This window comes from Phyllostomus discolor, chromosome Y, assembly GCF_004126475.2.
Source record: "Phyllostomus discolor isolate MPI-MPIP mPhyDis1 chromosome Y, mPhyDis1.pri.v3, whole genome shotgun sequence".
Lineage (NCBI taxonomy): Eukaryota > Metazoa > Chordata > Mammalia > Chiroptera > Phyllostomidae > Phyllostomus > Phyllostomus discolor.
Window position 1 is genome coordinate 3824175 of NC_050199.1, and position 22446 is coordinate 3846620.

At 36.5% G+C, this 22446-nt stretch overlaps 1 protein-coding gene across 1 annotated transcript in view; it reads right to left on the reverse strand.

Moving 5' to 3' along the window:
- Positions 1-328: 328 nt before the first annotated feature.
- The window catches only part of LOC114489858 (putative U2 small nuclear ribonucleoprotein auxiliary factor 35 kDa subunit-related protein 1), a 31066-nt gene continuing 8948 nt past the window's right edge, over positions 329-22446 (reverse strand). Inside the window, exons 4-9 of the mRNA XM_028503698.2 lie at positions 14636-14671; positions 13754-13872; positions 10756-10969; positions 5193-5248; positions 4179-4288; positions 329-1306 (exon numbers count right to left, since the gene is read on the reverse strand). Of these exons, the coding sequence (XP_028359499.1) occupies positions 849-1306; positions 4179-4288; positions 5193-5248; positions 10756-10969; positions 13754-13872; positions 14636-14671 (993 nt within the window). The 3' untranslated portion in view covers positions 329-848. The remainder of the gene's footprint in view (positions 1307-4178; positions 4289-5192; positions 5249-10755; positions 10970-13753; positions 13873-14635; positions 14672-22446) is intronic.

A 22446-nucleotide genomic window follows, 5' to 3' on the forward strand; every position in this document is an offset into this window, starting at 1 on the left:
GTAGCCATGACCCTCATTTTATTAAAAAATGATCAAATACAAAGAACTTAACTTCTATATAAAATAGTCTGCAACACAAAGCAACTGATAGAAAACTTGAAACTTAAAATGGGATAATCTGGGGCAGGAGGAAGGAAAAAACAGTTTACTTTTTAGTACTTTAAAACAGAAAATAAATTAAAAAACGAAAGCAGTTTGAGAAAATCATATAGATTATTAATAAGGTACAAGATTTATGAAAGAAACAGTGAATATTATTTATAGAAATAGTAACATATAAATGAAGAAATAAACAGCAAAACATGTGCACCTAGTCAGTCTGGCAAAGATGAAAATAATTTGGATTGCAGAATCAGCAAAACGTATTGCTGGTAAATTTTGTGTGGTAGTGTGAAAGGCAATTTAGAAATACTTTAGTGTTATGTCAGTTAATGTATTTTTATCCCCAAGAAATTATTTCAAATTATTTGGAGATCCTAAGATTCTTTAATAGTGCAAAATTATAAATAAGTCTGAAATACAATAGAGATGTGTCAAGTAAACTGACAGCCACAATGTAAATAAAATCAGCTCAATAGATGGGCTAATAAAATATGATGAAGTATTATATGTGAAAAATAAAAGTCACTTATAATCTTAACTTTATGTAAGAAAATGTGTACATATCCATAAGAAGAAAAAAGTTTAAAGCAATACTCAAATGTTGATTTATTTCTAAGGATTAGGATTACAAATTGTTTAAACTGCTTATGGTCTTTAAACAGGATTCATCTACACGTGTCAAACTCGTTATCCTTTCCCAGTTCAGGGCTTTCTATCCAACTAATGTATTGGACATAAAACATAGTTTATTTGGAGCTGGAACTTGAAGCCGTTCTCTCTTTACTACCTGACCTCCTCCTACCAGGATTTCTGTGTCTAGAGAAGCTAATGCGGTGACTCTCATGGCTCTGGCTCCCTCTACTCAAGCTGCCCTGACTATGACCACAGTCCCTTCTTCTTTCTCTACTTTGTGAACTGTACCTTTCACGATTTTCTGCCATGTGTTTGTGAGATTTCTTCTCCCTGTTACTACTTTTCCTCTGGGTTGGACTGGGGCTTCTCCTCCTCCTGGGCCTGCCATAGTACTCGTCATGGTGGCTCATCCTCTCTCTTCTCTCTGAGTTCTTGCCAAAAGAAGAGTTAGACCAATCTGGAGACAGGTAGATGTCCCTATTAGCTTCCCAAAATTCATTGTTGGGATTTCTGAACACATGAAGAAAGTTGCAGTGTTTTCCTCTTGGGCATTGTTGTATTTCAAATAAACCTGCAATGATACAGTTAGGAAATGGCATTTATAGCTGGTCCTTCATCAATTTTAGAAAGTTCATTTCTCATGTTTACATATGTTTGAACTATTTTCTACTGTGAACCATTCCAAAAAATTCTAATAGTTAAATAAATGACATTCTTAAAGTTAAAAAAAATCAAAACTTTTAAAAACAAAGAGTGTCCCATTTTTCTACTAACTTTTGGTTCAGAATACAACTGAATAAATAGCAACCACATAATCATATAATTTCTTCTGGGTGCCACCATCCCACTGATTAATAGTGTAGATCCCTAATTAACATTCTTGAACTTGCCCTTGGTAGCAAGCTTTATGAGCACAGTGATGGCAAGACCACTATTGACCAAAAGGAAGAGCCTACTATAGGTGGAGGAAACTGTATTTTATTTATACTTAAAAAAATTAATAAACATGTGTGAATGTTTTAAAGTTATCAAGTTCTTTAAATACAAGAGATTCTTGACAAATAGAAAACTATTTCAATAATCCCTCTGAGGCTTTCAAACATTTTAAAACACAAAGTCAGTTCTCCAAATTACATAAACTAATTAAATGTGAAATACTTTCCTCCCTGGCACTAGTCAAAAATTAACTAAAACATGGATATATTATACATCTAACTGTAAGAATTAAAACTCCTTAAAGAATATATATAAGTAATAGTTTCTTGGTTATAGTATATAAATCACAATGAGCAAAAAAATAAACTGAAATTTATTAAATTTAAATACTTCTGTGCCTCAAAAGATACCATGAAAAAAGGAGGAAAAAAATAAACCATGACAAGTGAGAATATTTGCATAGCATATATCTGCAGTTAGACTTATTTCTAGAATATTTAACCACCATTTACAGGTCAATAATAAAAAGATAACCCAATTTAAAAAAAAAGTTCCAGAGCTGACATTTTTCCAGAGATATAAAAATGCCCATTAGGTAAATGCAAATCAAAACTATAATGAGATTACATGTAACACCTAGTAGAATGAGTAAAATAAAAAAGACACTTTTTGTTTTTTAGGGAAGTAAAGAACCTGAAATTTTAGCCACTAGTAAGTGACAAAAGTAATCACTTTATTTATTTATTTGTTTGTTTAAATTCTCATCCTCAAATACGTTTATTGAATTGAGAGACAGAGAGAGACAGACAGACAGACAGAGAGGCATACATACATACATACATACATACATTAATTGGTTGCCTCCTTCACATGCCCTTACCATGGATCAAACCTGCAACCTTTTGGTGTATGAGACAATGCTCCAATGAACTAAGCCACTCAGCCAGGGAAAAAATCACTTTTATGTGGAGAAAATAATTTTACCACCTTCATCTCATGAATCTTTAAACTTAATTTGAAATGGTTCTTCCAGGGTTCTCACAGAATCTGTTTTTCACCTTGCCACTTTAATATACTTTTAATATGATAGCATCCTGTCCAGGCTGGTGTGGCTCAGTAGATTGAACACAGGCCTGCAAACCAAAAGGTCACTGGTTCAATTCCCAGTCAGGGCACATGCCTGGGTTGCAGGCCAGGTCCCCAGCACAGGGCGTGTGACATGCAAGCACACAGTGATGTTTTCCTCCCTCTCTTTGTCTCTTCCTTCCCTTCTGTCTATATAACTCAATAAAATCTTTAAAAAATGACAGCATCCACTTGGCAGACCTAGGCAGCCCTAGAAAATCACCAGGCTAGAATGGCACCATGGAAAGCTGCCTGCAGACCCTACCCAGGAAAAACAGATGAAGATTAGGGTCTGGGGTTGGCCTATCCAGCATAACAGGATGCAGCTTTAACTGGAGCCTGCACCCAGCAACCAGCTCTAGCCAATCAAACTCTGATACCCTTCTGATACCCTTCAGGTTTTTGTGTTGAAAAAACCTGACCTAAAAACAAAACAAAACAAAACAACAACAAAAAAACCTGACCTAAGAACAACCAAGCGAGCTGCAACCTCCCTAGGTTGGCTGTACTTTCCCCCATGGGTCTTCACCTCCCTTGGTTGGCTCCACTGTCCCCCTTACTGCCTGCTAATAAACCCTGCTCCTTAGCTCACTACATCATCTGGTTTCTTGAGTGACTCTGACCTAACACCACTAAGGAAGGCTGGCATACCCCTAGTGTGATTCACTTTATGCATTTTTAATAATTAATTTTAAGTTTTGTACAAAGCATATAAGCAAACATAAAGAAAAACATAAATTTTCTCCTATGGCATTATAGCTTCATCTTTTCTCATCTGAGGCTTTAATAGTTTATATAAAACCATCTGATAGAAATTTAAAAATAGTTAAGGCCAGCAAAGAACTGACTCATTTCCTGATTTTGTGACCACTATCCATGAGTCAATCTGATTAAAATCACCCTTAACAGGTCATACAGCTACAATTAATCTCTACACTACAAAAATACGATCTCTTTTAAGATGAAAACATTACATAATGACATGACAGAAAATGATACAAAAATCATTAAGCACAAAGGTGGAAAGCACATTGGAAAAACATTCCAAGTGAGAGGAATCAATGAGTAGAAGAAGCCTTTAGAACTGCGGTAAGTAAAATATCGCTTCTTCAAATTTAGGGCTTAGAGCTTAGTATCCAAGATCAGACAATGAGACTAATTTCTGACTGTCACCAGTTTGTTGGACTTCTATTACTTCATGGGTAAGATGAACCAAAAGGTGTTACAGATTAAAATATGATTCTGTTCATGCTGGGAAAGATTAAAACTATGCCTAGAGACTTTTTTTTACACCTTGAGAAGAATGGTCTTTTTTAAACTAGTAAGAATATCCCCTTGTATTACAGTGAAATAATAAAGATAATCATCAAATTGCGTTTTACCACAAATTGCAGTTTTCCACCGCGTCACCGGGCAGAATTCACACTGAAGTTGTCGCCCTGCATACCATCGTCCGTTAAAGAGAGAAAGGGCTGCTTGACATTCTTCTTCTCTGTAAACCACAAATTAAAGGCTATACTTTAAAATTCTAACATGCAGATTAACCATATCATTAATTAACCCCTGTGTTGATTTATTATAAGACCACCAAGTCAATTACTTTTATACTACAGAGTTCCTACTAGATCATTAAAGCTCCTAAAGCTCAACATATATTCTATGACATGTTTAATACCCTGTGATATATTTTGATGGATGAAAACTACCTTTTTTAAAAAAGATGTTATTTATTTATTTTTAGAGAGGGAAGGGAGGGAGAAAGAAAGAGAGAGAGAGAGAAACATCACTGTGTGGTTGCTGGGGGTCATGCCTGCAACACAGGCATGTGCCCTGACTGGGAATCGAACCTGCGATAGTTGGTTCGCAGCCTGCGCTCAATCCACTGAGCTATGCCAGCCAGGGCTGAAAACTACCTTTTAAATTCAATAGATGGCCACTGAAAAATGCAGTTTCCATTGCTAAAGCCTGTTTTTCTTCAACTAGGATTACCAATCTTGTTTAGCGTGAATATTAAACAGTCATGAAATAGTCTAATATCAACATAAAGCAATAATAAACACTACCTGTTTTCTTAGCCAACTAAATAAACCTAAGTTTATTCTGGTCTCAATCTCTAGCATAGGCAAATTTTTACTTCTATATTCTCTATTTTAGATATTCTTTTCTCAGTATTGAATTTTAATTACTAAATCATATAGATAAATACTACAGAAAAAGATTAAAAAATACATATGTATATATTAAATGCAATGTTTTCTGTACCAGCTCATCACCTTTAATTTTTAAAAAATATTATGTATATAAAAGGTATAAATTCAGTGAATAACCCAGAAATTAACATAAAGAAATAAATATACTTTAAAAAATATGAGGGCTTTTATGTTCAGAATACTTACGACTGATACTGAACATACACATTGCCCCTCAGATGAGGTTCCAGGTTGCAGCTCACCTAAGGAGTAATGAAGAATTCTACCATTAAAAAGCATAAATAAAAGAAACAAACTGTCAAACCCACTTTGTCCAGGCTAGCATTACCAGCACAGAGGTACTAGGCTACTTTAGTCTATTAAAGATATACTTCAGCATATAAAAGGACTGACAGCCCTAATGATCTGATCTTTGTTTACTGGGATTTTAAACAATGAGTAAAACGTCAAGGTTTTATTTTTTGTACATGCTGGAGCCCTTTCCTTTGTAGGTTAAGTGCTATCCCAAAGTTTGTTATATTATCTGAATTCCAAACACACACACATAACATACATGGGGCACATATGGATGTATGCCATAGAATATACTTTGACACACAGAAATTTGTTTACATATGTGAACATACACTTATTTACTAATATATAAGCAAAACATGTCTGTAATGAAAAATTTATGTAGTTCTGCCTTCTATGCTTAAATATTTTTAATTTTTGTAATAGTTTCATGTGGATAACACAGTTAGGCAATCATATACTTTAAAAGAATTCCCTCCATTCCAGTGACACCATACATAGTAACCACAATATCATCACTATATTTCATATGCTGCATTTTACAGCCTGTGACTATTCTGTAACTGCCAATCTGTATTTCTTAAATCCTTCACCTTCTTCCCAGTGGTCTAGATTCAATTTTTTTGCACATATCTTCAATTTTCCCAGCACCATTTACTAAATAGACTGTCTTCACCCCATTCTGATATAAATATCACACACTTTTAAAGATTATGAAACAAAAATTAATGACTCTACTGTATGCTGACGACATCAAAGTATCAAGTTTATTTTATTTGCCCATCTCACTAATGATGGCTAAACAAAGTGCTTTCAATTCTTCATCAATAAACAGTGCTGTAGCTAGTATCCCTGGGAGGATATGAGGATTTTTCTAGTATGAATAACTAGAAGATGCACACCAAAATGTAAGTTACATGTCAAATTACTCCGTGAAGTGCTTTTACTGATTTAAACATCTTCATTCATTTTTGAGATTGATAAGATTCTTGTTTGGACGGTGTACAAATATATTTTAACATTAAATAAAGTAGAATGTTTAGAATCTGCCTTCAAAAATGATAAAAATGGTTTGTGTATATATATAGAGCAGCAGAAAAACTTTCAAACATTCACAGAATAGTTTACCTTTTTCTCCAAAATATTTTGTAATTTTATAATTTTTCTCTAATGTAGTTTTACTACAGCAACCTAAGTGGAGAGGGGAATAAAAAATTCCATAATAATTATGAATGAACTATACTAAGTAGGTTTTATAACACCATCCTAACAAGAAACAGTAAAAGGCCTCAGGAGATCTAGGCAAGCGTCATTAGAGATGATTTTGCCCAATTGATCCCAAGGACCTGTTATTAATTTCTTATGCTAAATTAACTTATTTTTAAATTTTCTGTACTAAAAATTTACTATGTAGTCTTCCATTATAACTGCCAATTTGATTAGCCCAAGGTTTTCAATTAACATAAGAAATACATAAACTATAATATCTACCTAAAATGTGAGGAGCAGGAGAGCTACAAATGTGAAGTTTAGGAATGCCAGTAAGTTAAGTTTTACCATTTTAAAACAGGGCATTAGAATTGTAAGATAAAATATGTTATACACAAGGTATGTAGTAGTTGCAAAGAACATAATAAAGATGTTAAAGTACACTGATAGCAAAAGTTACCAAATCAAAAAAGAATACAACCAGAATAAGACACAAGTCTACAGAACAATCAGGAAACAATGAGTGTAACAGCAATAGTTAAGTCCTTACAATCTCAATAATCACTGTCAATGTAAAACGAAAAAATTTTCCATAAAAGATGCAGAATGGCTGAATGAATGAAAAGAGATCAAACTCATAACTCTATAGCTAAAATATAAAAACAATTAAAAATTAACAGATAATCTGAATATACATTTTTCCAAAGACTACTGAAAAAATGTTCTATATCATTAATTATCTAGTAAATTAAAACCAAAATAAGATATAATTTCATACATGTTGGAATGGCTGTTATCAAAAAGACCAAAACCAGGAAACATTGGTCATAATGCACAGAAAAAGAAACCCTGTCTCATGTACACTGGTGATGCAATTACTATGAAAAAGTTATTTAGGATACTCAAAAAATTAAAAATAGAAATATCATGTTTTCTCTGCTTCTGCAGAGTTATGCAAGATGCATGTTTTGGTGTGTTCCAGATTTGGCATTATGCCCTGGCAGGGCAGCTCAGCTCAGCTGGTTAGAACATCATCCTGATACACCAAGTTTGTGGGTTTGATCCTCAGTCAGGGCATATACAAGGATCGACCAGTGAATGCATCAATAAGGAGATCAATGTTTCTCTTTCTCTTTCTCTTTCTTGCTAAAGTCAAGAAATAAAATTAAAAAAAGACAACAAAAACCAGCATCATTTGTGGATGTGTAAAAGAGATTAGAAATGCGTTACAAGAAATGCTAAAGGACTATTTCTTTTTCAACAATGACCTAGCATGAGGAATTTGTGCAGCTGCCAAGATTTTAGGCAAGTGCCAAGCCCATTTTTGTGTGCTTCCATGTAACTGTGAAGAATATGTCAAATTGGCGGAGAATCTTTGTTCTGAACACCAGATGAATCTAATTAAGGTTGATGACAAGAAGAAACTAAGGGAATGCTTAGGCCTCTGAAAATTTGACAGAAGAAAAACTCTGTAGAGTTATTGGGTGCAGTTAAGGACATGGCAAAGAATTTCAGGGAAAGAATGTCACGGAGGAGTGCTTTACATGCAAGAAATGAACAAATAAACTTGGCTTTGTTTCCTAATAAAATAAAATAAAATAAAATCCAGCAATTCCACTTCTGGTTATTCATTCCAAAGAAAGTCAAAACACTAATTTAAGAAGATATATGCACCAGTGTGTTTCCTACTGTATTATTTATAATAGCCCACTGGGACTACAAAAACCATGTTTATCTACAGATGAGTGGCAAGGAAAATATAATCTATAGTAAATGGAATATGAATCAGCTATGCAAAACAATAAAATCTTGGCATTTGTGACAACATGGTTGGATAGCAGAGGCATTATGCCTGGTGAAGTAAGTGAGAGAAATACAAATATTGTAATAATCTCATTTACATGGAACCTAAAAACAAAAAAAACTCATAGAAAAAGACATAATGTATATAGTTAACAGATGTAGGAGTTTGATGAGGGAAAATTTGATGAAAGTGGTGAAAAGGTAGTAAGTACTAGAGATAATGTACAACCTTATGACTATAATTAATAGTGCTCCATGGTATGTTTAAAAATTGATGAGAATAAAGGTTTCTCATTTTTTAGGGGACAGGTATGAAATGATGGCCATTAGCCAAAATTTTTTTTTAAAGATTTTATTTATTTTAGAGCAAGGGGAAGGGAGAGAAAGAGAGGGAAACATCCATGTGTGGTTGCCTCTCGTGCGCCCCTACAGGGGATCTGGCTCACAATGCAGGCATGTACCCTGATCGGGAATCAAACCAGGGACCTCTTGATTCACAGCCTGCACTCGATCCACTGAGCTACACCAGCCAGAGCCCAAATTTATTATGGTAATAATTTCACAACATAATCAAGTTATTATGCTGAACCTTAATTTTATGCAGTAATGTATGTTAACTACATCTCAATACAACTGAAAGAAAAGAACATCATAGACCTTGGACTCTTAAGCAAAAGAAAATTTTAGATAGTGGGTTAAAGGTGGGATTTCATTAATCAGTATTAAGTTTTGAAGCATAAATATTATCTCTGAGATAATATTTATAGAGATAATAAAACTTATCTCTTATAAATATTCCAAAAGTTTGTATAATTTAGAGACTAAAGAAGGAAGACATTGATAATCTTCTGAGGTAAGGAAAAGGACTGATGGGGTAAAGTGTTATATTGTGAAGCACAGGCCTATTCGACCCCACAGTGACTCCTTGACCTATGCTTCTAACACGGTTGTGTGGTGTTACAGACTGTCCACTTCAGCTTTATTAATTGTACTGAAAATTAGTTAAAAGATAGGAAGATATACACAACAGAAACAACAGATCAGAAGCAAAAGATAAAGTGAAAGAATTTTTTTTAAAATCTTAAACTCAGTAAGTAGCAATGTAGCACTGAATTTAATGGTTGTTATTTACCCTTCAAGTGTAACAAGAGTGTTGCTGGTTAGTAGCTTTATTATACTGTCCTAACTCTTAAGTGCCATTTCCAACTATCAGAAAACAACCCATAGGTTTAGTTTTATCTTTTTTCAAATTATGTGGTCTGCGTTTTTTCCTAAGAAAATTATTCATGTTAGAATCTTCTGATCAAATTGTAAACAAGGCAGGAGGCTTCAGTATGGTAGAATTACAATAATGGTCCCTGAGAGTAATAGCATTAGACCTGGTTTGAGTTAGCTTTTAAGAATATTTATAGTAACTAGTGGGGAGCTGGGGGAAGACAATGGGAGATAAAGGAGGAAGTGTTTTCTGAAACATGTATAAAGGACACATGGACAAAACCAAAAGGGGTAGGATCAAGGGTGGGCAGTGGGGATGGCTGGGGTGGCAGGGGGATGGTGAGGGGAAAATGGGGACAATTGTACTTGAAAACAATTAATAAATAAGAAAGAATATTTAAAAAATTACTATGTGCCACTGGCATACTTCTCCTTCCTTCAGTATCACAAACCATGAGTTTTGGACACTATGTTCACTATGGAAGTATCCAATATGTAAAAACATCATGACATATGTTCTCAGTTCCAAAAGGAACAATGTGAAGGTTGCTTGGAAGGGAAAAGCAAACACTGTCAACACAATGAAATAACAAAAACAGTCTGTGTTATGCTGCAGCTGTAGATGAGACCAACTACAAAGGAAGGGAGTGCATTAACCATCATAGACATATAAGTTAATGTTGCATTAACTATCTGCAGAGATATTCAAAGAATTCATAGGATGTAAAGGAGATGAACCATTAATGTACATAATAAATAATCCTTTGTAATAAAACCCTCAGCATCTAACAAATACATGGTAATGGTAGTTTATGATTTCATGTAGTACCTGTACTATAAAGCAATGAGGAGTGTGAAAAAGATGCTAACCCAGTGCCCTGGCTGGTGTGGCTCAGTGGACTGAGTGAAGACCTGTGCACCAAAGGGTCACCCAGTTGGGTACATGCCTGGGTTGCTGGCCAGACCTTCAGTAGCAGATACACGATAGGCAACTACACACTGATGTGTCTCCCCTTCTTCTTCTCTATAAAAATAAATTCGAATCTTTAAAAAATGAAGGTAAGCCCTAAAGGCATAACATTCACTGAGTGGCTGGGTGGCCGACACCAGGCCAGGCACTGTGTCATCACACATGCCCCCCCTAGATGGAGAGCCCTTGCTCCCCCATTCTGACAGGTACCTCAGTAGGGACTGAACCCACCCCTTCAGGCACACTGTGCATGCTCACCTTGAACTGGATCACCTTCCCCACGTTCTTGAACTCGGGGAGCACGTCCTCGTAGAAGTCCAGGAACTGCTGGTAGGTCTCCTCTTCGCTGTACTCCAGGCTGGCGTCGGGGTCGTAGTCATCCCTTCTGCACTGCTCCATTCCAAACGTTGTGAACATGCTTCTAATGAGGAGCGTGGGGCTCGATGTGGGGAAATTGTGTTTACGTGAACACCTGCACAGGCAGCAAAAGTTTACATTCAGTAGCCCAATAGTTACACGTCACACACAAAGACCTTGCTTTAAATTCTAAATAAAAACTTGGGAAGTCAAATGTTTTGACTTAATTTTAATATAGTAAGTTTCCCTTACACATCTAATTTCAACACTTAGAAAAACTATGTTGATAGTGACAAGTTTTGATCAGCGTAGCTTAGTTGGCAGCCTTGTTCCACAAAGAAAGAGGTCACCGGTTTAATTCCTGGACAAGACACATGTGTGCTATGTGGGTTTGCTCCCCTGCTGGGGTGCACAAGAGAGGCAGTCAACTGGTTTTTCTTTTCATCTTTCTACCTCCTTACTTCTCTCTCCAAAAAAAGAAAAAGGCCAACAAAGTATGGCCTGTCATTAAAATGTACACTTTGGGAATTATTCCCAAATATTTATGCCATTCAGCTCCCTTTCAAAAAGTTCAGCAATCTTTACATACGTGAAAGCACAGGAAAAAAAAAGTCCATTTAACCTCAAAATTGTGGTAAAATGCAGAGTTACCATATGTGGGAGTCTGGAGAGTACCCACATATGTAAGAATAATGCATGTAAAGCTTGTGCTTCACAATTCTTCAAAGATTTTTTTTTTTAAGTGAAGGTCTGTGTTGAGCATCAGCATCATACTGATGTTTATTGGCACCATTTTTTCAACAGAACTTGCTCACTTCCTATCTGTGCCATGTTTAGGTAATTTTCACAATATTTCAAACTTTTTCATTATTTTATTTCTATGGTGATCTGTGATCAGTAATCCTGATGTAACTACTTTTATTATTATTATTTTCCTCCCTCCCTCCCTTCCTTTTTAACCAACTATGTAGGAGGTGTCTTCAGAAGAGAAGACCACTTAGTCTTCCCAGAAGACAAACCCTCTACTTTGCTTTATGAATCAGATAGCAACTCCAAACCACAGCCAGGATGGGAGCTGCACAGGCCTCAATTACTTTTATTATTTTTGGGTGCCACCACCATGTCCATTTAAATGACAAACTTAGTAACTGTATGTTGTGACGGTTACACAGACAAGTTGTCCCCCTATTATTTCTAGCTCTCCTCTGGCCTTCCCATTCCCTGAAACAATAATACTGAACTCATCCATTACACTGGACTCTATGGACTCAGCTGAAAGGAAGAGTCGCACATCTCTTCCTTTACATCGAAAGTTGGAAAGATCAAGCTGAGTGAGGAAGGCATGTTGAAAGCCAAGACTGCCCTAAACCTATTTGTTTTGCACAAAATTAGACAAGCTGTGAATGCTAACAAAAAGAGTTTGAAAGAAATCAAGAGTGCTACTCCAGTAAAGACTGGAATGATATGAATGTGAAAGACGTATTGCTGAAGTTTATTTATTATATGTTATTATAATCAATATAATTTTATTTTACTTTAATAAATGAGGCTAACCATTATAAAGAACAGGACTATTTTCTTAGTTTAAATGTGGTCAATGCTGAGCTAACTCAGCTGTACATGAATTAGAGGTAACTAAAAAAAGCAGAAAAATTTATCTGGGTTGGTAGTATTACCTGTAAATTGAGATTTTAGAACTATGAAGAAGATATAGTATCACACAAGTTCCTTTCTTGAATACAATATAGAAGGGAACAATATAGTTTCACATTATACACTTATAAATTTATCTATTCTCTTTTTTTAGAATTAATACATTTTCTTATGATTGATTTTTTTAAATAGAAATCAGAATGAAAATTAGAGTTTGTCTCAGATGGGCTCATTCATTATGAATACTTTACCTACTTTACTTATTAATATAATAAGTAAAACAAATTACAAAAAGCACAAGTACCTATAATATAAATGTTTAAATATTTGTTGAATCAACAGACATCAACATTTACTTTTCCAGACAAATATGCTGTTTTCAGATAACTCAAGCCAGAAGAGAAGAATGACTCAGAGAACAGAAGCAACAATGATCATAATGAAAATGCCAGCAAATGCTAAGACAGTACTTGCCTTGTATTTGGCATTGTTGCATGTGCTTCCAAAGCATTCACTCATTTCAATGTGAACTATCTTATACAGGGATAATTGTTTTAATACCCATCTACACAAGATAAAATAAGACAGAAAGAACATAAGTAACTTTTTAAAAGTGACAACTGTGGAGGCTACTTTTAAAAACCAGAAGCCTGTTCCTAAGTCTGAGCACACTGAGTAAGGATAATTTCCCTCTCCTCACTGATCTTGTCCTTCAGAGATATCCAGTTGATTGCAGCAATTTTTAAAATACAAGGAGCGGGGGAGAACAATGGAGGAAAAATCGGGATAACTATAATTGAACACTAATAAAAATACCCAATGAACAGAAATAAACAACATAAATAAAAATAAGACATCGGCTAAAAAATAAAAATAAATAAAACTTCATTTTCTAGTGTTTTCTATTTGAAAAACAAAGCCAGAATATTTTCTGAAACATCATTAATGTATTATTCCCCATACAGGTTGGCTATACAGATTAATGGAGGCATCTTCATAAAGTTGTGGGAGGAATTCAATGGAGTCACCATCAGAGAACTGGGCTAAGCACACCTGGGGAACAGACATTGGTGAGTAAACAATGGTTTGCAGAGGAACTGGAGAAGCTGCAAGAACACAGCAATGTCAGATTCTTAAAACTTCAAACTGAAACCTGTGCTTCTCCGTAAAAAAGAAGTCATGAGCCTCATTGTTTTCAATCTGAAACTCAGAAAATAAATAAAAATTTAACTAAATAAAAATTTACCTATCTCCAAACCTGCAAGCTCCCGTTTTACTGTAGAATGGACAGTTAGCTCGGTCCTTCTCCATTATTCTTAAGTCCATGGGTGGTTCTGGGTTTTGCCATGTGGCAGTAGTTGCAAACTGTTGAAAATAACCATGACTTTACTAGTGGTGTAAAAATCCATAAAGAATTGAATGTTTAAAATGTATTCATTACAGGAACAAATTTAAAGGACACATGGACAAAAACTAGGGAGAGGGTGGTCATGGGAGGGAAGTGGGGAGGGTTCGGTGGGTGGGCTGGAATGGGAGTAAAAGGGAGAAAACTGTACTTGAACAATGATTAAAATAAAATAAAAAAGTGTATTCAAATATTTCAGTCAAAAATAAAAACAGATTCTTTTAACAATATACACACTTAGGTTGTAACATGCAATTGAGACTTTACAAACAATTGTGCTGAGACATGAGCTGTGTGTCTCTTTCTGGGCTCCTAGTCACTGGCAATTATCATGCATCACTACGGCAACTGGGAGCAGTCACCAAGGTTTCCCTTTGTCCATTCACTTGGAAAAGGGTCAAAAGACTTGATAGAGAAGCACCACTGAGAAAATCAAGGTTATTCTGAAGCAGATTAAACAGTCATTGGCTAAGAGTGTGGGCTGTTGCTCATCTGTACATTAAGGACTACAAACAAGAACAGCCCACAGGGGTAAGCCAGTACTATTTTTATTCTTCAGTAAACTTTTGTTGCTCTTCTATAAAACAGAGTTACAAAAGTGACTACACATAATCAGACTTGATCTAAATAGTTTACTACAAAATTAATGTTGCTGGAAACAGTATTCTTAAAAAGGGCATTAATAGGTCACAAATATTTAATAGAAGGTTTTGAAAATATCACATTTTTGGTCCATTCTAGTATCTTTTCCCCTGCTTTCTGTAAATGCACACACATGACTAATGAAAAAATGGAAGTAAGGTAAGTCACAGCTAGTTTATGAGATAAAAACTTCATGTATAACGATTTTCAAAACCCTGTACATGCAAAGGTTCATGTTCTATTTTGCTGTCCATAGCACTGACCTCCTGGACAGAGTTCAAAGGATATAGGTAAGATTTTTAATTTAGTTAGAAAATGTAATAAAATACACTGCAAAATATATAAAGAATATTCCTATTAGCACAGACAACACATTCTAAGTTTTAAGATGAGGCATCAGTGACTGTCATGAAGATACAATGCTAGCGAAAACATTTAATGAAACCTAGAATATAACATGAATAGTAGCATTTAGGACTTATGGGATATCTCAAACTTACTGATAAGGCAAAATAAGTTCTGCAATATTCCACTAAAATTCTACCCAATTAGCATTAAAACAAGTTTTAACTGCTAGACTTCTGTGATCCTAACCCTTAAGCATTCCATAAAATGGTCTCTACCAAATCACTTAAGAATGCTCCATAACTTGTGCTCAAAACAAAATTCTTCTCCCCTCTATCACTCATGTAACATCTCAGTAAATGGTGCTGCAACTTACTTGACAACTTGTTAAAACTAAATACCTAACAGCATGGCCTGTATTCTCCCTTTTGCTCCCGTTCCCTCAGTCTTCCCAGATCTGATTGACTCTACTGCAACATACCTCCAAATCTGTATACTTATCTTTATTAAGCACTAAGCTTATTCAAACTATCCTCATATCCTATCTGAAACAGCAGTATTCTAAGTGGGCCCCTTTCTACATTCTTACCTCCTCAGTTAGTGCTACTTAGTGCCCATTCTTTACATAAAATTGTGTGACTCATCAATGAAAAGTAAAGACAATGACTTCCCATTACACTTAATATAAAAATTCAATCCAGGAAACCTTATGAGTCCTGACCCTGTCTACACTGTTAACCACGTCCCCATCCTTAAAGCTGTGTCCTTCAATCACAACCATTAGGAGGCACTCTGGTATTCTTTGAACTCCATGCTCAGGTCTCTTCCCTCAGCCTTGTTTTATTCTCCCTGAGATCTCTGTACTCTAGCTGTTAGCTCAAACAGTGGCTCCCAAGACAAGTGCTCCTTGACCGTGTAATCTAAAGAACTATACTAATTCATCCAACACCCCATCCCATTACCTTATCACATTACTCTATCACATTACCTTGCTTTTGTTTCTTTACTCATTGACATTTAAAATGATCTTTTTCTGAACCAGCCATGTGTCTATCCATCTAGAGAACAAATTCAGTAAGAACAGGGACTGTGTGTTTTGCACCATCCTATCTCCAAGTTCTCCTATCAAATGGAGAACTGTCTAGCAGAAAGCAGACATACATACTGTATATTCCTTTATATGTGCTTAGAATTCACTTCCTTTTACTGTTTCTCTGTAATTCCGACTAGACTTTATTAAAAAATCAAAGCATTTAAAAGCCTTAGTTTTTACCTGATCCCTCAAAGATCTCAATTGAAGAATATTATGTTAGAACAGGAATTAGTTCCTAAGAGAAGGTCAAAAAGCAACAATTTTTGATGTCCTGAAAATTCATAGTGATCCATCTTGCTGTACCTAAAAAGTAGGACTCAAATAAAAGTACCTAAAATTTGGACTGAGTTAAGTCATGATCTCAGATACAAGGGCTAAAGGCTCTATGTAGAAACTACCTCTACCCCATCATGAACACAATTAACCAGATGCCTATTTCCCCATTAAGAGATGGTTAACTACTCAACTTTATGTTATTCAAAACTTAGCAATATCACAAAAACTACTTCCTTATGAATTAGTCAAAGGTTAACTGTAATATTTTTCAAATAAACATTAGTATTAAGAAACTATCAAAATATACCAAGTAAATGTTTAAAAACAATCCTTGAAGTTATGAAGAATCTATATACATAACTTAAAATGTTTTCTTTAATAAGCAAATAGTCTCTTACCAACAGATTGAAAACCAAATCAAGATTTAATAACCACATCAAAAAATCCCTAATTTTGATCTCTAATTTCTTTAACTGAAATACTTCTTGCTGACAATTTAATTCACAGTTAGCCTTAAAGATACTAATAAAACACAGCAACTATACAAAATATTATTCTTTAAAGAAGTCAACCCCCAAACAACACAACCCTAGAATAATAAGACCATTTTCTAGAGTGGTATATAGTATAAAGCAGGAATTTGGCTGTCTGCTTTGGTAAAAAAAACAACAACAAAACTTTTGTTGGAACACAGCCACATCTATTTGTTTACCTATGATCATCATGGCTACTTATGTACTACAATGGCAGAGTTGAATAGTTATGACCATAGATTTTCCAGCCTCAAAAGTCTAAAGCATTTCCTATCTCTCTTTTACATTTTTTCCCTTATTATAAAGGGTATTATGGGTAAAGCTGAAGAAAAAAATCTTAAGATGTTTTGGGGAGTTCTGGCCAAGATGGAGGTGTAGGAAGAAACACTTTGCTTCCTCACACAACCAAAAGAAGGATAAAAACCAATTTAAAAGCAAACAAAACCCCATAACTGCCAGAAAATCAAACTGCATAGAACTCTGACAACCAAGGAGATAAAGAAACATTCATCCAGACTGGTAGGAGTGGCATAGATGGGCAGTAGGGCAGAGATGATGTATGTGGCAAGGGAGTAGACCATGTGGGCAAGGCAAGGTGTCGTGGACCAGCAATCTCACATTAGTATGCAGATAAACTAGAGGATAAATGGGGGAGGGGAAACAGCAAAGACAGATAGTGGAACACAGGGTTTCAGTGCAGGAAACTAGACTCAGAACCTCTGGCTGTAAAATTCTGTGGGAGTTGTGAAGGCACAACAAACTCCAGCTTCACAGAGGCATCTGTTGCAGATGCCCACAGGGTCCTAGAGCTTACACAAACCCACACAACTGAATCAGCACCTGAAAGGCACTATCTGCTTGTAGGAAGTGAGGGAAGTTACTGTATATAGTAGGGCAAGAGTGGAGCAAGTGGCATTGTTCCCTCTCTGACCCCTCTGCCACAAACCAGCAAGAGGGTTGCCCCACCTTGGTGAATACCTGCAGCTCCACAGCTTACAACATATCAGGTGCACCAAGACAAAGAAATATGGTCCAAATGAAAGACAAGATCAAAACTCCAGAGAAAGAATTAAGAAACAAGGAGAGAGACAACCTATCAGATGCAGAGTTCAAAACACTGGTAATCATATGCTCACAGAAATGATTGAGCTTGGCTGCATAATGAAGAAATGAAAGCTATACAAAGTCAAGTAAAGCTAAGTCTACAGAAAACCAACAGTAAAGGGAAGGAAACTGGGTTTCAAATCAACAATTTGGAACAAAAGGAAGAAATGAATATTCAATCAGAACAGAATGAAGAGGGGGGAAGATGGTGGCATTGTAAGAGGGAGTGTATTCTCCTTGCTCTATGCAGGGGAGAGAAATTCTTGGATCTGTGAGGAACAGAGCAAGGGGCTTAGGTTATCGCAACATTTATGAAAACAGGACATCAAAGATTATAGTGGACATTGAAAAACCTGATGATAAGGAGACTGCTTCAGGATAATAAGGGCCCAGGGATCAGTGGGAGGACCAGGGAGGTTGTAGCCCTCAGACCCTGTGTTCCCGGGTCTGCCACAGGGTACCTGGGACAGCAGAGTCACTGCTCCCTCCCCAAACATTGAGAAGCACTGGGGAAGGCCTTGTTGTAACAGAGAGGGGAGTCAGATTGGGAGACAGTCACACAGGGGCTGTGAGCACCCACACAGAGCCCTGGGAAGAGTAAGTGCCCCCAGTCTGTGCGACCAAGGGCGTTCTGGCCGTGGGCCCCTGCCCCCAACCTGGTGTGAGTGTGGTTCTGTGAAAGATCCAGATCCCACAGGCCTGAACAAAGAAAGGACACAGGTATTCATGGGTTTCTGGAGCCTGCAGTGGTGAATTCCAGAAAGCGTGCCCTTTCGGGATTCCTGACTCTCACACTGTGAACTTGGAAAAGACTCAGCGCTTCTTGGGTTTCTGGAGCCCACAGCAGGGAATTGGGGAAAGAATGCAACCCCTCCCCATCCCTGGAGCTTACATGGTGCACCCAAAGCATCAGATCAGCTCTGGGGAGAGTGAGTGGCTAGCTCTGGGGACAGTACTTGAGAGACTGACTGAGTTCTGACTGGGAAGGGTTAAAAGCATTCCAAATACCCCTCAGCCTGCCAAAGCCAGCAAAACCAGAAAAACTGGTTTGGCCAGTTAGAAACCAACATGAGGGTTTTTTGGGGGGGGGGGCTATTGTTTGATTGTTTGATTTTATCTTGTTTTTTAAAGTAACTTTTTAATTCTTCTTATTTTTGTATCTCTCAATTCCTTATGTTTCTCTTCCTTTCATTCTAGTGCTATTCCTTCCACTCCAAATTTATCTCTCCTGCATTCCATCTTCTGCTTTCCCCCCCTTTTTTGGGGGGCCTGCAAGTTACTGCAAATTTGCATTATCTTTTTCTCATTTTTCTGACATTTTTTATTTTAATAGTATTTTGGTATTTTTTTTCTTTCTGTATAATCTTCTTGGCTTGGCTGGTTATATTGTCATTTGATAGGTTCCCCCTGTTCTCTCATTCACAGTGTGTTGATAATTTACTGTCCTTCATTTGTGTTCCATTAACACACCACTCAAGGTTCTATACTCCTTATTCTTGTTATCTAGCTCTCATAGATTCTGCCACATGATTGTTGCGTTAATATTTCTGTAAATAAGATCTAGTTCATACAATTGTAAATACTACAAAAACTGGTCCCTAAACTCAGCCTACTTCCCAATTTCCTGAACTCTATCCTTGTAAAGGTTATCTCTATTCTTTTACACACTACTCCTATTTACTATTCTTTATTCCCACCCTACTTCAGAATCTGGCCTCCCACACCTCACACCTTTCTAGATCCACCGAGAGCCTCACAGCTTTCTAGATCCAACTCACAATCCTTTCCTCCCTATTAAGAGTCTTATCTTCTTTCCATCCTTCCTAAAACATGGCTAGTGGGCTGGAAGATCTCACTTAACACTATATGTAGCCAAGGGATCTCCCATCTCTTCTCTACTGCCTGCTACTGTAAATGTCATTGAATACTGTATTGCTGTCTTAAAACATTTTGCCTTATTCCTTCAACTGATCCCAAAAAGAGTAGGGGAAGCTGTGAACACCAGGATACACGAAGGACACTGCACCACTGAATCTCACAGGTATTGTAGCACACAAGTTCACACCATAATCACAGGGAACCAGAACAGATTAAGTTAAGAAACAGAGCCTAACAAGAAGAGTCTCATGAACAATGAGAAGACAAAGAAACAGTCCCCAAATGAAGGGAAAGGAGGAAGCCTCAGAAAGACTGCTAAATGAAATAGAGGCAACTCAACTATCAATACTGAGTTCAAAGAAATGATTATCAGGAAGCCCAATGAGCTCACAATGAGCTACCAGAAACTACAGGGAAGCTACAATGAACTCACTGTAAACTATATCCACATGAAAAAGGAAATATAAGCTATCAACAAAGACCAAGAGGAAATGAAGAATACAATTTCTGAACTGAAGAACACAGTATAAGGAATGAAAAGCAGGACTGATGAAGCAGAAGGTCGGATCAGCGAATTGGAGGGCGAAGTAGAAAAAAAACACCCAGAAAGAGCAAGAAAGGAAAAGAGGCTCAGAAAGAATGAAGAGGGATTAAGAGAAATGCAAGACAATATGAAACGTAATAATATCCATATAACAGGGATACCAAAAGTAAAAGAAGAGGAGCAAGAGATAGAAAACTTCTTTGAAAAAGTAATGATGGAAAACTTTCCTAATTTGATGAGAGAAAAATTCACACAAATCCAGGAAACACAGAGTCCCAATCAAGAGGAACCCAAAGAGGCCCACCTCGAGACACATCATAATTAAAATGGCAAAATTTCAAGACACAGAGAGAATCTGAAAGGCAGCAAAGGAGAAATAGGAAGTAACATACAAGGGAGCCCCAATAAGACTAGCAGCTGACTTCTCAATGGAAACACTGCAAGCCAGAACAGAATGGCAAGAAATACTCCAAGTAAGGAGAACCAGAGGTCTGCAACCAAGGCTACTTTACCCAGCAAGGCTCTCAATCAAGATAGAAAGTGAAATAAGAAGCTTCCCAGACAAAAGAAGTCTAAAAGAATACACCTCCACCAAACCAGCTCTGCAAGAGATGCTAAAGGGTCTGCTTTAAGGAAAGGAAGGAAAAGAGAGAGAAAGAGAGGAACACACATACACACATACATAAATGGCAATGAATAAGTACCTACCAATAATAACCTTAAACGTAAATGGATTAAGTGCTCCAATCAAAAGACACAGAATAGCTGATTGGATAAGAAAACATGACCCACACATATGCTCCCTACAAGAGACCCACCTCAGGATAAAAGACCTGCATAGGCTGAAAGTGAAGGGCTGGAAACAAATTTTCCAAGCAAATGGGCAGAGGGGGAAAAAAAAGGTGGGGTAGCAATACTCATGTCAGACAAAATAGACTTCCAGAAAAGGGCCATAAAGAGAGACCCAGAAGGTCACTTCACAATACTCAAGGGAAGAATTCACCAAGAAGACATAAATATTGTAAATATATATGCACCCAACATAGGAGTACCCCAATACATAAAGAAAATCTTAGAGGACTTCAAGAAAGATATTGACAGCAAGACAATTATAGTAGCGGATTTTAACACCCCACTGTCAAAAATGGACAGATCTTCCAAGCAAAATATCAACAAAGATATTGTGGCACTGAACAATACCCTAGAGCAAATGGACTTAACTGATATATACAGAGCCCTCCATCCCAAAGAAGCTAAATACACATTCTTTTCAAATGTACACGGAACATTTTCAAAGATAGGCCACATGATAAGACACAAAACAAGCCTCAACAATTTCAAGAAAATTGAAATCATACCAAGCATTTTCTTGGATCACAGAGGACTGAAGCTAGAAACCAACGCCAAGGAAAAAACCAAAAACACTCAAAATCATGAAGATTAAATAGCATGCTATTAAACAATGAATGAGTCAAGAATGAAATTAGGGAAGAAATCAAACGGTTTATGGAAACAAATGAAAATGAACTCACAACAACCCAAAACTTATGGGACACAGAAAAGGCAGTCCTGAGAGGGAAGTTCATAGCGATACAGGCCCACCTAAAAAAGACAGAAACATTTCAAACAAACAACCTACCCCTACGTCTACAAGAACTTGAGGAACAAAAACAAAGACAGCCCAGAGCAAGCAGAAGGAAGGAAATAACCAGGATCAGAGCAGAATTAAATGACATAGAGACTAAAAACACAATTCTAAGGATCAATGAATCCAAGAGCTGGTTCTTTGAAAAGATAAACAAAATCGACAAGCCTTTAAGCAGACTCATCAAGAAAAAAAAGGAGAAGAAGAAGGAGGAGACGACCCAAATAAACACAATCAGAAATGAAAGAAGAGAGATTACAATAGATACCACAGAAATACAAAGGATTGTAAGAAATTACTAAGAAGAACTGTAGGCCAAGAAATTTGGAAACCTAGGTGAAACTGACAAATTTCTAGAAAAATATAATCTTCCAAAACTCAATGAAAAAGAAGCAGAAAGCCTGAACAGACCCATAACAACAAAAGAAATTGAAGCAGTAATCAAAAAACTCCCAACACACAAAAGTCCTGGAC